The sequence below is a fragment of the Vipera berus genome, assembly GCF_964194415.1.
Source record: "Vipera berus genome assembly, chromosome: 2".
Lineage (NCBI taxonomy): Eukaryota > Metazoa > Chordata > Lepidosauria > Squamata > Viperidae > Vipera > Vipera berus.
This window is the reverse complement of record NC_138203.1, coordinates 214,916,614-214,933,847: the sequence shown is the minus strand read 5'-3', so window position 1 is coordinate 214,933,847 and position 17,234 is coordinate 214,916,614. Positions and strand designations below refer to the sequence as shown.

The window sequence follows — 17,234 nt, the reverse complement described above, 5'->3', positions numbered from 1 at the left end:
TATCCTCACTAACAATGCCTCTGTTCTAGCTTCTGTCCTCATTTCCTATACAGAGAAGGCTTCCCTGCTTTCCATTCTTAACATCAGTGCTGTGATTGTCAATGGTTTGACAGGTAGCTACACTCTTAGAACTTTTTCTTCACCTTACTCACCATTTCTCCTAGCTGGGAGATCAGCTGTTTTGCTTTGGAGTGGTGGCAAGCAAAGGACGAGAGGAGACTCTAAATCAAAATCTAGAGACCTGCATCAGCCTGCATACCTTACAACCCAAGGAATGGTTGACAGAGTGAGGAGGAAGAAGTTTGTGTCCATTGATCCAGAACCAATAAAAGAATCCATGGTAGCAGTAGTACACAACACCGCTGATATAGCCAAATACACTAAGATAGAAATATCCAAATCATTGAACCTCATCAACCTCTACCAATTTTCAGTTTGATGGACAAATATACCAACAAATTAGAGGAACATCCATGAGACCACCACTCTCAGAACTCATAGTAGAGACTACTATGCGGCATCTGGAAACTATAGCACTCCCACAAATACATGAAAATATGGATCTAGTATATAGACAATACCTTCACCAAAATAAAGAAGAAAAAAACTAGAGAAGATACATGAAACAATCACAACATCTTCAAAGGATTAAAATCAACAAGGAAAGAAGAAAACAACACATTATCCTAATGAAAGAACTACCAAGGAGAAAACCACACCTCTAGCAACATTGGCCAGGCAAGCTACTGTATATAAACATGAAGCAAAGCCCACGCTTACTTCACTTTGGAATGGTGCACTGATGATGTTACCTTGTCAGGTAATAAAATGTCTAAAAGCAAACAAAAAAAATCTCAGAGAGCACTAAGAACTCCACAGTTGAACCGTAAGCTATATATATTCTCTTCTATTGGAATTTGCAATTTCTACAGCTGGTGTAAACCAAATTGACATTTTCATGGAACAATTCATTATAATCTCAAATTCTCTTTTATAATCTGTCACTTGTCTTTTCAGACCCTCCAAAGATTGATATTTTCATTGCTGGTTTCAGCTCATTGACTATTGATATTAAGAACTGGGGTAATTGTAATTAACAGTTGTGTTTAATTGTACACAGCCCAGAGCGGCTTTGCCAATGGGATGGGCAGTCTCCATATTTGATATGTAAATAAATAAAATAAATACATTCTCAAAGAGGTAAGCAGGTTTGTTGTAGCAACATAAAAATGAATTTTGGTGTATCTTAAATGCAGTTGTTTAGCCATAGGCCATTGCAAAAACAGTCAATACTGCATAAACTGTGAGTAATAACTACCATCAATAGGCAAACCAATGAATGGAAATCAAATATACCTCTTTAAGAAGTTAATAAATCCTGGGCAGAATATTCTCTTACTTGCAAGAGCTGCAGAGATGTTTAATAGCATGCACTATGCATTGTGATTCGTCACCAGCCAGTCGATCCGGCAGCTGAGTATGAGGAATCAGATGAGGAGGAGGGGCCTGGAGTGACATTAGAGTCAGAGGAAGGCTCTGAGAAGCTCCAAGACATACAGTCAGACCAGGAGCCTGGCCCCTCTACTTGCGCTCAGGCTGAGACACAGCTGTGCTGGGAGCCTGAGATGGGCAGTGATGAAGAACAGTTGAGACAAATCACAGATGCACGAATGTGCAGGAAAGAAAAGCGAGTAGGAGAGAGGAATGCAATGGGGTGGCTCCAAAGGCAAAGGAGAAGGCATTAGGAAGCCACGCCTTGGCTGAATTATAAAAGGGAAGGTGTGGGAGGTGCTGGTTGCTGAAGGCAACTGTTCGTATTGAGGATCGAGTTTCTGTGGACTGTGTTTGTTTGCCTTGGACATTGACTCAGGTCTGTGAGAATAAAAGGGGTTGTTTTTTTCTTGCAGTTCCTGCCTGTTTCTTGGAAGAGGGGTTTCTCCTTGTGAGCATAACAAGGACTCACGTAGGCTGGGACAGAACACTATGCTAAAAATATCTTAATTAAAAAAAAGATCTGTGGACTTATTCTTAAATATTTTGTGAAGAGCAATACAGTACTAAACACTATAATGGCACTCATACTTTTACAAAAATCCCAATAGAAAGATATGAATGGACATATTTTCCATTCTAGTCCCTCCCCCAAACAATACATGAATCCCTACTGACAGTTCCTCTCAAACTGGTCACCTGTATGTAGAACTACTGATGTAACAGGGAAATCATAAGAAGTTTCTTTTATAACAAATCAGACAAGTTTTTAGTCAGATTGCTAAATGATGGTGGTCATGCACGGCATATACTATGTTTAGTTCAGTCTCTTATCCATATTCACCAAAAATGAATGGAATTCTCCAGAGGTTAAGACTAGATTAGAAATGTCAAGGATTGACCTCGGGTGGTCATGCAAGGCATATGCTAAGTAGTTCAGTCTCTTGCTTTTTTTTTATACACTATACCTAGATATTCAATTCCGGTTTCATTCCCAATGAAATCCCAGTAGAATACCCTTAATAAAGTTTTCCTGAATACAATAATCGGTGCAAAATGGTTGCCATCAGCCAAATCACCCATTGACCAAAATGTAACTGGAAATATTGTTCACCAACATCCCAGTAGTATTTCTGTGTCATTCCAGGTTATATTTGTCTTACTTCTGGACAAATGGGCATACTACCAAGCAAATTTTGACTGAAGTAATGAGCCATGTGTTCCCTCTATAGATGCTACACTATGCTTTGTTATTTCCAACTCACATTTTACATCACAGGATTTTAAAAAAAGGTTTTGAAGTTTTAAATTCACAATCCATCTAAATGCAAATCAATGGAGCACATATTCCCAATTCACAGCAGATACTAGTTCTGGGCCAGGTATTAGATTTACTGCTTTTTTAATGTGAAGGATGATTTCAATGGTACATTCTGGTCATGGCAAATTCTGTTCTAGCTCTGGCATGCAATATTAAAAGTAGCTTACCTTAGAATAGAAGAGAGCTGGAAGGGACCTTGGAGATCTTCTAGTCCAGCCCCCCACTCAAGCAGGAGAACCTATACCAGGGGTAAGCAACCTCGGCTCTTTTATGACTCATGGACTTCAACTCCCAGAATTCCTGAGTCAGCTGACTCAGGAATTCTGGGAGTTGAAGTCCATGAGTCATAAAAGTGCAGAGGTTGCCTACCCCTGACCTATACCATCTCAGACACATGACTGTCTAGCCCAGGGGTCTTCAAACTTGGCCCTTTTATGACTTGTGGACTTCAACTCCCAGAATTCCTCAGCCAGCAAACCTGGCTGAGGAATTCTGGGAGTTGAAGTCCACAAGTCATAAAAGGGCCAAGTTTGAAGACCCCTGGTCTAGCCTCTTCTTAAAAGTCTCCAATGATGGAGCCCCACAATTTCTGAAGGAAAGCTGTTCCACTGGTTAATTGTCCTTACTGCCAGGAAGTTTCTCCTTAATTCCAGGCTGCTTCTCTCTTTGTTCAGTTTCCAACCATTGTTTCTTGTCCTGCCTCTGGTGCTTTGGTGAATTCATGCAACCTCTTAGATAGTGAGGTGTGATGGTGATGGTTTAGAACTGGCTTAGGGTCAAGACCACCCTCAGTCATAAAAGCTTACTGAGTGACTTCTGACCATGGCTCTCAAGCCAACCTCCTCACAGGCTTGTTAGTAGTGGTGAAAAACTAGGAGCAGGGAGAATTTCTTTATCTGGGGAGAAAATTTCTTTATCTGGGGAGAAAACAGCATACTGTATACCTAAAGGTAAAGGTAAAGGTTCCCCCGCACATGCGTGCTAGTTGTTTCCGACTCTAGGGGCTGGTGCTCATCTCCGTTTCAAAGCCAAAGAGCCAGCCCTTGTCCGAGGACGTCTCCGTGGTCATGTGGCTGGCATGACTAGACGCCAAAGGCGCACGGAGCGCTGTTACCTTCCCACCGTAGTGGTCCCTATTTTTCTACTTGCATTTTTATGTGCTTTCAAACTGCTAGGTTGGCAGAAGCTGGGACGAGTAACAGGCGCTCACTCTGTTACGCGGCACTCGGGATTCGACCCGCCAAACTGCCGACCTTCTGATCGACAAGCTCAGCGTCCTAACCCACTGAGCCACCACATCCCTTTAACTGTATACCTAGTAAACATTAAAAAAATAACCCACAATAAGAGGTTCCTGCAATGTATTTTCTAAGCAACAGTGCTAGTCAACACCACAAGGTTGTTGCATGCTGCTTCAGCTTCACTCCTTAGCCCTCCCCTCTCCCAAATGTGCAGCAGGGATTATCAGCATTAGTTTACATCGCAGGGATGGTTGTAACTCCCTTTTTCTAGCTCTACAGTACTATTCTGAATGAACTAATGTAGTTCTCCTGGGAAAGATTTTCAAAGCAGCAACTCCCTTTTTTTCTTGCAAACTGAGTTCGTGGACTGCATTCATTCCAGAATTTGTCTTACCAAAGCTAATCTTTTTTCCCCCCCAACAAACAAAACCATTTTAATTTTACACACAGTAAATCCTCCATTAGCATTTGTTCTGGTTATGCATTTTTAGCTTAGAGAAAGTTGGTAATTTCTATGGCGTTATCTTGGTCTCAGATGCCCATTTTAAAAATAACTCACCTTAACCTCCTTCAAGGAAGTCTGAAACGTTGTTCTCCCCCCCCCCCCAGGTCTTCGGATAAACTGGCTGTCAGGCTCCTCTTGCATGGGGGGGGTTGTAATGTGAAAGGATTTTTTTTTTAAAAAAAATTCTTCCCATGGAGCGAGTGCGTGCGTGTGTTTTAATCTATTATATGTTTCCCCCTGCTTTTCAATTTATGAAGCCAAGCTGAACCATTTGACGGCCTAGAAACGCGATTAAATAAAAGTGCAAACCGACACACTTCCCAACTGAAAATAGGGAGGGGCGATCTGGACCTCCGTTGAGGTCAAGCAAGTCAGTTAGAGAGAGAGAGAGAGAGAGAGAGAGAGAGCGATGACCCCTCTAACCTGCGCGTAACTCTGTAGTCCCTGACCTGCGCTCCCCCCTCCCTCCGGCTCTTCTCTCCTGGCAACCCGTTTCCAACCGCCTTCCAGGGAATTTCTTCCCTGCCCTTCCCCCACCCGCTTCCTTCGCACTCGACCTGGGCTCCTTCCTTCTTTCCTCCCTCCCTCCTACTCTCTCTCTCTCTCTCTCTCTCTCTCTCTCCTCCTTTCCCCCCCTCTCTCTCAGCTCCTGCTTGTCCCTCTCCCCTCTTCACGCCCAATAGCTGCTGCCCCTCTTGCCACCCCTGCCTCCTCTTACACCGGATGCCTTCTTCAGCGCCCAACCCTCAGCTTGGCCTGCCAGCCTTCAGCTTCTCTTCCTGCCCTGCCTGTACCTTCTCTCCACTCCCCTTGCACATCTGGCTGACTCAGCTGGCCAGGCGACTCTGGGCATGGCTGAGCAGGACTTAGATCCCAAGTCTGAGCATGGCAGTGGTGGCTCCGCTAAGCCAGAAAGGGCTCCCTCTGTCAAAGGCTCTTCTAAAGTTTCCTTTTTCCTGAAAAACACCTCAGGTTCACGGCCGGTTTCCGAGACCTCTCACAGGTTCGCCATGATGTTAAATGCCTCCCCACACTCTAGCACGTTCTTTGCTTTTAGCAAGTCAGGGTCTGATGCCTCTGAGATTGACCAGACCGAGAGAGACTCTTTCCCTTTTCCCCAACAGGATTCTAGTGCCACCTCATCCCTTTTTTCTTTTTCATTAGTGCATTCCGGCTTGCCCCACTCCTCTAGAGATGAGCAAATGTTTCCTAAGGAAAGAGGAAGTTCAACTAGCTCCTTTGTGTCCATTACCAAAGCAGGCTTACAAACTGGCTCAGAAGCCAGACCTGCTCATAGGTTAATACCTCATCGACCTTCTCCTAAAATTTCCTCTATCCCTGAACACATCCAGAAACGTATTATGCCCTTTTACGTAACCCTGGAACAGCTTCAATCTGTGAAGAACCTAATGGTGGCGGCCTTGGAAAAGGGCCTCAAACAGAAGGACAAAGCAACCAGTTACTTACCTATGTTGCCAACTTATGTTTCTGCTTTGCCCGATGGTAGTGGTAAGCATGCTGTGAAATTTCATAGATTATGGATTTCCGTCTTAACCCAAGATCATCAGTACAGAGTCTGTTGACAGACTTCTTTTTTTAAAAAAAATTACATTTTTGAAAATTAAAAATGATATAGATGTAAAGTGTCCTCACATGAGATCTCACAAGGAATGAATTTGAATGTTCTATTACTATTTATTATTTTGCACAGATAACATGTATATATAACACAGTATAAGAAAGTACAGTGGTATAACCTTCTCAAAATTTGCTCCCTACATCATACCAGGTAGTATTCATCACTACTAGGGGGGCTACTATTGAATAGGTATGGTTAAAGCCCTGGAAAGTAAGTCAGATACCATGAGTTTTTATTCTGCCTTAACCATGGAAGCCAGCCAACCAATTCCTCTCTCAGATCAATCCACCTTACAGGACTGTTGTAGGGAAATAGGAGGAGTACTGGACACATTGCCTTGAGATGCACAGAAAAGAGTGTGATACCAGTCTAATGAATAAATAAGCCTGATGTATAGGTAAGAGATAATGTTTGGTTCCATGTCCTTGCTGAAATTATAACATCTAAAGCTGTATGCACGTAAGTGGGAGCATGCACATAATGCCTTTCCCCAAACAGTATTTTTCCCTGCTTGGAGTTGTGGAGAGAATATAAATTATGTCCACTAGATTATTTTTTTTAATCTAGTGTTTGTTTGTTGAGTCTGCATACCCCTTATTCTCTAAGGCTGTAGGCAGATTACAAAGTAAACATATAAAATAATGCCCCCACTCTAAATTCACATAAAAATAAAAAGATCAAGAATGATGGTCCTGGAATGCCCAGATCTGCTAACCTGCATTTTAACTGCAGTTAGTGATGTTTACTCAAGGGCAGCTGGGTTGAGGCAACAACTCCTAGGGTAAGGATAAAGGTCTTGATCTGTGCTCTTGAGTTCTTGGGCTTGTCCATAATAGACGGAGGATTCATTAATGTAGTATAGTTATGTGTAGAATACAGTTTGGAAAATTTATGCCACGTCCACATGATTCTTGTTGAAAATAGCTCTCCAATACTATAGAGAAGCAGTTTCTTAATGACTTCACACTGAAAATGCATAAGATCATTACATAAGCAGAATCTGCACTCAAACCTCTTCAATGTGTGAAGTGCTGTGGTAAAATTAGATTCCAAGGCTTTATTTATTTATATGTCATTTGTCTAAATTGTACTCAGAAACAAATGGGCGAGCAACAAAATTCCTGCAGTATTGGCATTATATAATAATGCCGGGTTGTCTTAGCTAAATGTGAGTTTATTTATTTATTTATTTATTTGCATTTTCATAAGTTGCAATTTATGGTTGTCAAAGATGGTCCATGTAGTACATACTACAGTAGTCTACCCACAAGGTGACAAGGAGGTGGGAGACTATAGCCAATACCTTCTACTTCAGGAACACTTGCAATTGGTATATGGTAGTCCTCAACTTATAACAGTTCATTTAGTGACCATTTAAAGTTATAATGGCACTGAAAAAACTGACATGACCATTTTTCAGAGTTACAACCTTTGCAGCATCCCCATGATCATGTGATCAAAATTCAGATGCTTGGCAACTGGTTTATATTTGTGACTGTTGCTATGTCCCAAGGTCATGTGATCACCTTTTGTGACCTTCTCACAAGCAAAGTCAATAGAGAAGCCAGATTCATTTAACAACTGGGTTACTAACATTGACCACGCAAGCGGGGGTGAGTGCACGCACACATGTGCGCGCACTGGACAGCCTGTCCCGCCGGTGGCCAGTAGGCCACGGCCTGGTAGTAGGCTACGGCCCATAGGTTGGGGACCCCTGACGTAGGTCATGCAAAGCTATAGTAACACAATCTTGCAAGTCTGAATGTGCTTCCTCCCTCCCTCCCTTTATTAGAATTAGGGAGGGGATTGTCTCAGACAATTTATTCAGTTTACATTCCTGTCCAGGGCTCAGGCCTCTTTCATCTGACTGTTGTCTTGGTAGTGGCTCTTCCATCAAGGCCATGCCCTCTGTCCTTTACATCACCTCCCCCATTGGCCCAGTCACACACACACCCCTCTTGCCCTTGGAGAAATCCAAGTCTGGCTATGAGTACAAAATACAGATGTGCTGCTCCCCTTCTCTGCTGGCACTTTCCCAAGATCCCTCAACAAAACTTATAATTCATTTGTACTCTTGAGAGTTCCTTTCTGCTGGGCTGCCTACTCTTTATCTTCCTGTTCTGGAAGAAGATGCCTCTGCCTTGCACTCAGTGCTGCATCCCTGATGTATACGGAGAAGGAGCTTCTTCCCTGCTCTCTAGTTGTGTACTTTTTTTTTTAATTCCATTTATATCCCGCCCTTCTCCGAAGACTCAGGGCGGCTTACAAGCTTAGCAGTAGCCTTCATTTTATGTATATGCCTGCTTATTAGGGCTTTCACACACACCCCAAGCAGCATTATTACAAAGTCAGCTTAATTGCCCCCAACAATCTGGGTCCTCATTTTACCTACCTCGGAAGGATGGAAGGCTGAGTCAACTTTGAGCCTGGTGGGATGCGAACCTGCACTAATTGCAGGCAGCTGATGTTACTTAAGGAGGCATTAGCCCACTGCTCCACCAAGGCTCTTGACAGCTCTGTGACCCCTGCCAACCCATAGAAGTCAAACACTTGCTCATTTTGGGTTGCCCCAGTCTCTTGCAACAGTAGGAGTTCTTGTGGGTGGGGTTTTTCTTTTTATGTCAACCAATGAATTGTGCACCAATTGTGGACCATACACGTCTAAGGCTGTCTTTCGTGATCTCTCTGAATCTGGATAGCCTTCCTGCTGGACCAGGTATTCTAAACATTTTCCTTTATATACTGTATAGTGTCCAGTTCATATTCTTTTACCCCATCTACCAGCCTAAGGGAAGGTGGACCTTCTCCTTGTGTGCAGGGAGAAGGGTGCCTCTCTTAGAAGCAGATACCTATATCTATAGAATGCAGGATGGACCTTCATTGACGTTGGCAATTGCAAATGGAAGGCTGGGTTTATTTGTTTAATCACTGGGAAGGGACCAATGAGCTTTAAGGCAAGTCTCTTTGAAAATCAGGCAGATGGCAAAAGTTTTGTAGAAAACCACATCAAATCCCCTTCAGCAATTCTGACCCCTTCCTGCTTATGTACAACCTATTTGTATGATGTGTTTACCAGCTCTAGCTGCCCCTTTAAGGGCACTGAGCCACTTGCCTCTCTTGTAAGAAATCTGAGCACAGGGAACTAATGATTCATTAGGTATGGAGGGAAACACATGAACCTAGCAGCTGAAAGTTGCCTGAAAAAAGAAACATTTTGATGGAGGGATATATTGAACTGCTGTTGGCAAATTCTGCAAGAGGCATCATTTCAGCAGATTGTCTTGTTGTTAGGAGAATTAGCTTTTTAAATATTGCTACAATAATTGGGTAACTTTCTTAAAGTCACCATTAGAACCTGGAGGATGAGAGAATGACAGATTAATTTTAATCTTTAAAAAGTGTGAAAACATCTTCCAAACTATGGATGTAAATGTGTGCCGTGGCCCAAAATATCATGATTGGCTAATACTGTGTATCTAAAAACATTTTAGATCCAAAAACAAGAGCTGTGTTGTTTCCTGGGCTTTTGGGAGGCTCTTGCAAGGGATTAAATGGGCCAGTTTTGTGAATAAATCCAGTACCACCAGATGCTGGTATCCCTGTTTTGGGGGTAGATCATAATAAAATAATAAAAACAGCTGCTGGAATTGGGTATGTCTAGTTTAACAAAGAGAAGGGTGAAGGGTGACATGATAGCAGTGTTCCAATATCTCAGGGGCTACCACAAAGAAGAGGGAGTCAAGCTATTCTCCAAAGCACCTGAAGGCAGGACAAGAAGCAACGGATAGAAACTAGTCAAGGAGAGAAGCAACCTAGAACTAATGAGAAACTTCCTAACAGTTAAAACAATTAACCAGTGGAACAACCTGCCTCCACAAGCTGTGAATGCTCCAACACTGGAGGTTTTTAAGAAGAGACTAGACAGCTATTTGTCCGAAATGGTATAGGGTTTCCTGCCTGAGCAGGGGGTTGGACTGGATGACCTCCAAGGTCCCTTCCAACATCATCATCATCATCATCATCATCATTATATTATTATTATTATTATTATTATTATTATTATTATTATTATTATTATTATTATTATTATTATTATTATTGTTGTTGTTGTTATTATTGTTGTTGTTGTTATTATTATTATTATTATTATTATTATTATTATTATTATTATTATTATATAAAACTTTTATTCATAAAACATGAAACTCAGTCAACTGAACACTCAAATTGACTGGCACTAATGGTTGACACCAGCATCCTAGGTATCAACCAAGTATCTCCTTAAAATGTAACATGTTCCAAGTAGCACAGTTTTTTGTAGCTTTTCTTCTTCTTCTTCTTCTTCTTCTTCTTCTTCTTCTTCTTCTTTTTCTTTTTCTTTTTCTTTTTCTTTTTCTTTTTCTTTTTCTTTTTCTTTTTCTTCTTCTTCTTCTTATTAATTATTATTAATTATTATTATTATTATTCCAGTAATATTGAGTTCTAGGGTCATGAAGGGGTCTCTAGAAATTACAGCAAGCCAGGTGGCTTTCCAGGAATAGATTTTGTTTTATAATAGATGTGACAAGATGAAATGTAATCCCTTACCCTTGATCACCAGAAGTCCCTAACATTCCCCTCAACACCCCCCCACCCCACCACACCCCGGTGCCCTGCCATTCTATTGTCATGGCAGAGTTATAGTTCTTCTCTTAATGAAGGGGAATGTATAAACAACCATTATACAACAGCTGCCCTCTCCTCTATTGTGAAAGGTGAAAAATTGCCTCATTGGGGTCCCTGAATGTAATCCATTTGAACCCTGATATAAACTTCATGCTGCTGCTGTGCTCTAATCTGTTCTGAAATAATCAGCCTGTCTCCTGGCTCCCCAGTCTTTCATAGGATCTGTCTTCGGGTGGGACTCCAAATTGCTTGCTTGCTGTATGTTATTTGGAGTTGGGTACATAGGGCAGATTGTACTCAGGCTTACATGACATGGGATCTGGAACCTTGTTCTGTTGGAAATACAAAAATCAAAACAGAAGATAAAGTGTTCCTACCTGATTTGTTAAGTAATGAGGGATTGTATCTCCCACAGACCTAAATTCTTATGGTTTGTACAATGATATTGGCAGCCTCTTCCAGGAGATGCCTTCATTATTGGAAAGCAGTTTTCATTACAAATAACTCCAAATGGAAATGTCATAGTTGCTTTCTACTGGGAGAAGCAACCTTGAGTGAAATGCACCTAGCAGTCGATTTGTCTTTTTCTTCTTTCTTTATCTGGAGGAAAATTGTTCTTACTGGCAAATTTGAAGCTTTGGTCTGTATTAAAGTGGGTGGAGTTTGGGTGTCTGAGTAGTGGCTGAGAATCAAAGAATTCTTTTAACTTTTGAAGTGCCTTTTGTTCTGGTGTAGACCATAAGAATCAATTAACTTTGAGAGGGGCGGGGGGGGGGCTGAGACAGTGGTTTTATATGTTCAGCAAAATTGGGTATGAACTTTCAGTAGAAAATAGCAAAGCTCAGAAAATGTTACACATCTTTCACTTTAGTGGAGCAAGGTGTGCAAGTGTGCCAATGATAAAGAAGATTGTACATTTGCAGGATCCATTTGTACGCCTTCAATAGAGGTCCTGTACCCCAAATAATTAAGGAAGGTCAAAGGGACTCTACTCCAATTTGGCAAAACATTTATTTCCACATTGGTTTTTAAAGACGTTTCTGACATGTATTTCATGCAAGGAAGGATTCTCAGAGTAACCAACTTGCCATCTAAATACACCATTCTGTACTTACGGTATCTAAAATGTCCAAAAATATTTCATTCCTGAATCTAGAGAAGACAGTCCTACAATTAATCAAGCCAAACAACATCCCTGTGTATTCAAACTTGTCGTATCTTGTATCAAATGTGGTCAAGTATTCATTTCCTTCCTTCATTCCAATTAAGCTGTAAGTACTTTTTAAATCCAACTGTGTAAAAATGTGTGTCCTTTGGTGGCGGTCCAGGGGATCCCAAATAAGAGGTAGAGGAGGATAATGGTCTTTAAAAATCACCTTGTTCAGATTGTTTGTTGTCATGCACACTCCTCAAGCTTCCCTCCAGTTCCTTTCTGAGTTCCTGTGTCCCCCCCCCCATTATGGATAAAATATATTGGTGCATATCCTGGGGAAATGGGCATGTTTTTTCACATTGACATCCAAATATTCTTTCAAGATAGATAATTGACAAATAGACTTGGAATACGTCACCTTGCTTGAATTTGGGCTCCTGGCTTCAAATTGATGGTGCAATCACACAGTCAATGAGGAGGGAACACAATTGCTTCTTCTACAAATACATCTGTAATGTCTGAGTATTTCTCTTGCATGGTGGTTGTCTCCGTCTGCTATATCGGGCTGGGTTGTGAAACATTCAGTGCTTACAATCAGTGTTGCTGACTTTTAAGGGAATGGGAATGTAAACATCCCTTGTGTCAAAATACATCTGGATCAGGTAACCACAGTCATTGGCAAGCACTTGCAAGGAAGAAGGGTGACTTGAGGTCTGTGTTATTTTGGATTGTGATCTGCAATGAGTCTGCACAGTCCTGTTGTCACTAAGTGTCTATCGTCTCTACCCCCATTGACCTTTCAAGAGTCTGGTTTGAGAATCGTAATCTCTATACTATGGCCACATCCAGAAAATTAATGGTTGCCCTGAATCCTCAAGAGCGGAAAGTTCAAGTTTCTGGCCTGAATCTAAACAAAAGTAACAGGAACAATACAGTATGCTTGCCCGATCCTGGAAGAGGGTCCTGTGAAGTTCCCTAATATCATTGCATTAAGAATTGCTCCATGTATTTACAAATTCTATGTCTTGATGCTGTGTCAGAGACTTGAAATTTTGTTGTGCATGATCTGGCTAAATGTTTGAGACTCTGCACTAAAAGCGCAGACCCAGACACCTTCTTTATTTCTCTCCTGGTGACAGGGATCTCTTGCCTGCTCCGGTTTGCATGGATTCTCCTGTGCAGGCTTCCAAGAGTGCCATCAGGAGGGGCGTGATGGGAAAAGATGTTGTTAAACCTTTTCCTTTGCCATGTCTTTTCTGCTTCAAGTCTTCCAGCTCCCACTTAACTATCACATAACATTAGAACAGTTCTTCAAAATGATTTGGGATGCCTTGCCTCATTATCTCATCTCTCAGTTCTTCAGCAAACCCTTCTCTGAACTGGTCAGTTAGGACAGGTCGTTGGCAAGTAATTTCAAGTCCAATATATATAATCTCACTCTCCTCTGCTTTTGCCTGAATTTTCATATCTTCCAACTTTCAGTGAGAACAAAAATCATTGGATACAATCATTTTGAATCTTCCATGAATTCTTGGTAATTGTTTGCTGTAAGCCACCCGGGGCTATTTCAATATGAGATGGCGGAAAATAAAATAAAACAATGAAATCAATAGTACTGACAACCTGATAACTGGATCATTGCCGTCAGTGATAGATATGGTCATTTAGCTGCTCCTTGTTTTAGTAAACTTCACAAAATTCACTGGTATGATCTGTGGGAAACTCTGCCCTCCATAAACAATTCACATTGTGGTGTAAAAGTCAGGAATTGATTGTGATGTCCCAAATTTTCCTTAGAAGCCCCAACTGGTTGTGCTGCAGGCTGTGGATTGAGGCAAATTCTGTCCCAACTGTTATGTTAGCTGCATCACAGTATTTTGTAAATTGTTTACTTGTACATTCACTTGCTGCTGGTTTTGTAGCAAAGCTGCAATGAGATGTTTGGCAGATAGGAGTATGTCCTGCTATCTCTAGTAGCCAAAGTGAGTTCTTCTACCTCTTTAGAAAGTGGAAGACGTGCAAGATTAATGTTAGTCCTTCAGAATAGATCAGTTTATGCACCCAATATCATGTAGGTCAGTACTATCTTTACTGCAAAGCTATAGCAACACAATCCTGCAAGTCTGAATGTGCTTTTCCTACTTATCTTCATGAGAATCAGGGAGTGCTTGTCTGAAACATTTATTCATGTTACATTCCTGGATAGGAGTCAGGATTCTTTTATCTGATTGTTAGTAAAGCAGTTCTTCCTATCCCTCAAGGCCATTCCCTCTTCTCTCTACAATGGCCAGCCACATAACTTCCATAAAAAGGCAGATTAAGACCGAACAACAGTTATCTAATATAGCTTGATTCAGGTTAGCTTCTTAGATTAGGTTACCCAATGCCCTCTTCAGGGACACTGATGTTTCGTCTTCCCACAAGGCATTCAAACCCAGTTTTCATCCTCTCCTTGGCACAACCAAGTCAGGTCAGACGGGGTTCAAGAAACCCCCTAAAGGACTGTGGATTACCTCATGATGTACAGGTCATATTGTTTCTAGATGGTTCTGCTAGACTTAATCATTGACATCTCTTCAAATTCTGACTGAATGAAGGCAATCTGCTTTGTTAGTAACTCTCGGTACTTTCAAATCATCTGTCCCTAAAAGCCTATAGGTTACCGTAAAAGAGCTGCTGGAGTCTTGGGGGTGGTGGGGGTGGTGGAGGAGGTTGTTGAATAAGGACAGAGAAATAGTTCTGTTTTGCTGAGCTCCTCACCATAGCATAGGCTGAAATGCTCAATCAGATTTTTTTTCATCCACTAGTGATGCTCTAAGTATCTCTTCTGATGCTTTGTTTAGGAGTACTTCTAAAAATTAAGAAGCTCATCAGGACTGGTAGATAGGAAGAAGTCACTTGGGATAAATCTTGTTGAGACGTTTTGTTATCTCCATATTCCAAAGATCAACTAGATTCCCCACATAACCACATTTTAGGTCTGTGGTGGCAAACCTATGGCACAGGTGCCACAGGTGGCATGCAGAGCCCTCTCTGTGGGCACGTGCGCTGTCACCCCAGTCCTAGGCCTTCAGCTGGGTTTTATAAAACCTTTTTGCTTTAGGCCTCCGCTGCCGTGTGAAAAAAAAGGTTCAATCAATCAATCAATTTCAACTTCTTAGGGGAAAAAAAAAGATCTCGCAAATTTGGAATTGACTAATGGAACTTTTTAGTCCCACCCAGTCTGCTGTTACCACTGCAGCCACGCCCACCCAATGGGCCACACCCACCCAATGGGCCACGTCCACTCAGCACCCAACGATACATAAGTGGGTTTTGGGTTGCAGTTTGGGCACTCGGTCTCTAAAAGGTTCGCCATTACTGTTCTAGGCTATTGGGAAACTCCCTAAATGCTATCTAGAAACAAGCTGGACCTATCAGGTGTCTGGGGCAGAGCATTCGAATAGCTCCCATCTCCCTACAGAGGTTGTGGCATTAATCAACCCCATAGTTGTCAGAAAGTGAGCCAAAAGAGAAGATTGGCCTCAAATTTGCAATCTTGCATCCTGTTTCACACCAGATTTCCCTCAGCCTGTAATTATCTTTATCTTCCCTTCTTTCTCTCCTTCGACCTCTCTTTGCTTTTCAGGAACCACATGATAAACAATTTTCTATCTGCTGAACATGCACAGATCTGAATAATTGTTTCTTTGCTTCCATGCTTTTGTCGTATTTTTTTTTTAGAAAGAAGAGAAAATAAATCCTTACCTATCCTCCAGATCTCTGTGGAAGCAGAGATTAGGGTAGCCTTGTTTCCTGTTCTTTTCACAATTTGTCCCTTCTCTAATCAATCTTAGAAGTAGGTACTATCAGAAAATATTGTTTTATTTTACTCTCTTTACATTCACATTGTTTGCAAGAAAGTTACAGGCCTGACTTTCCCTTTTTTTATAACCATCATCCATTTTTGTTAATATTTCATAAGAAAAATATGTATTACACAACTTTGCACCACATTCTACTTGACAGCAGATTGAAACTTTGTTGAAAAAAGTACCATGAAATAATATGGGGGACATTTCAAGGCGGTAGTAGCATTTAAAATGACCCTGTCAGTATAAGACATAATGTCTATGTACATCCACTCTTAGATGCTCCATACACTTTAATTACTTCTAGCAACATAATCTAAAATCTTAGTGTGTATGCAGTGCTGTCTTATGCCTCTGAATTAGCAGAGACAGAGATGGCATAATTTGTTTCCAAACACTTTTTAACCATCACAGAAGGTAAAATGTTGGGTATAAACACATTTATACTGTATACCTTCATTTTAAGAGGAAATCCATGTAAGCCTATGGTGGCAAGAAAAACTAGAAATGGGGTAGCATATTTTTTTTGACTAACACACTTTATTAAAGGGCACAAGTTTTCATGAGCCGAAGTGCAGCTCATGAAAGTTTATGCCTTTTAATAAAACGTGGTAGTCACAAAAGGTCCTACCAGATTCCTGATTCTGTGCTTCCTCTTAACTATATCCAATTTTATCATGTTTTTATGCAATAAATTAGTGGAACTGGCATGTGAGTCTTCACTATTGTGTAAGACCCTGCTGTTCTAATTTTATGGCAAATGTTGATAAAGTGATGAGCCTCTGTTATTTTTGATAGGTTGGCATTTGTGATAGAGATTCTGGACAATTGAGTAACGTTTCCTTTCCCGGTGGGAAATAATCTATCATTGTTTACGGTCTTTGGGTTTAAAATTGTGCATTGATCTGTAAATAAACAAAACACCAAGAAGCATCATCTTTCATCTGGAAATTAAAAGCTGTTGTATGGCAACCATAGGACGACTGAAACACAGTCGATAACTAAACACCTGGATACTTACATGTCTTTTTCAGAGAGAGGGGATTTTCTGGGACTAGAGTTGACGTCTGATCAGGTGAAAATCTTGCTGTTACAACTGACGGATAATGTTGATGAACCAATGGTGGTGAAAAAAAAGACTTTCTCATTTCCTGAGAAGATCTTGAGTGGCAATGGACAACAGGTATGAATTTGTCAGTTTGTCTAATCCATAAAATCCAGTTCAGCTCATCTAATCCATAATTACTTGTTATTATGATCTCATTGCTGCTCTGCAGTCTTCACCTTTTCCTCTTTTGTACCATATTTAAAAGTTGTTTTACTGATTTTCTAACTTTTTTTCCACTTTTCCCCATTTTTCTTAGCTAC

General features: G+C 41.1%; 1 protein-coding gene across 1 annotated transcript in view; it reads left to right on the top strand.

Moving 5' to 3' along the window:
* Positions 1 to 1,625: 1,625 nt before the first annotated feature.
* HK3 (hexokinase 3) overlaps positions 1,626 to 17,234 on the top strand; it is a gene marked incomplete at both ends in the record, with an annotated part of 35,023 nt that continues 19,414 nt past the window's right edge. Inside the window, 3 exons of the mRNA XM_081316230.1 lie at positions 1,626 to 1,691; positions 5,242 to 6,067; positions 16,901 to 17,049. Coding sequence (XP_081172356.1) covers positions 1,626 to 1,691; positions 5,242 to 6,067; positions 16,901 to 17,049 — 1,041 coding nt within the window. The remainder of the gene's footprint in view (positions 1,692 to 5,241; positions 6,068 to 16,900; positions 17,050 to 17,234) is intronic.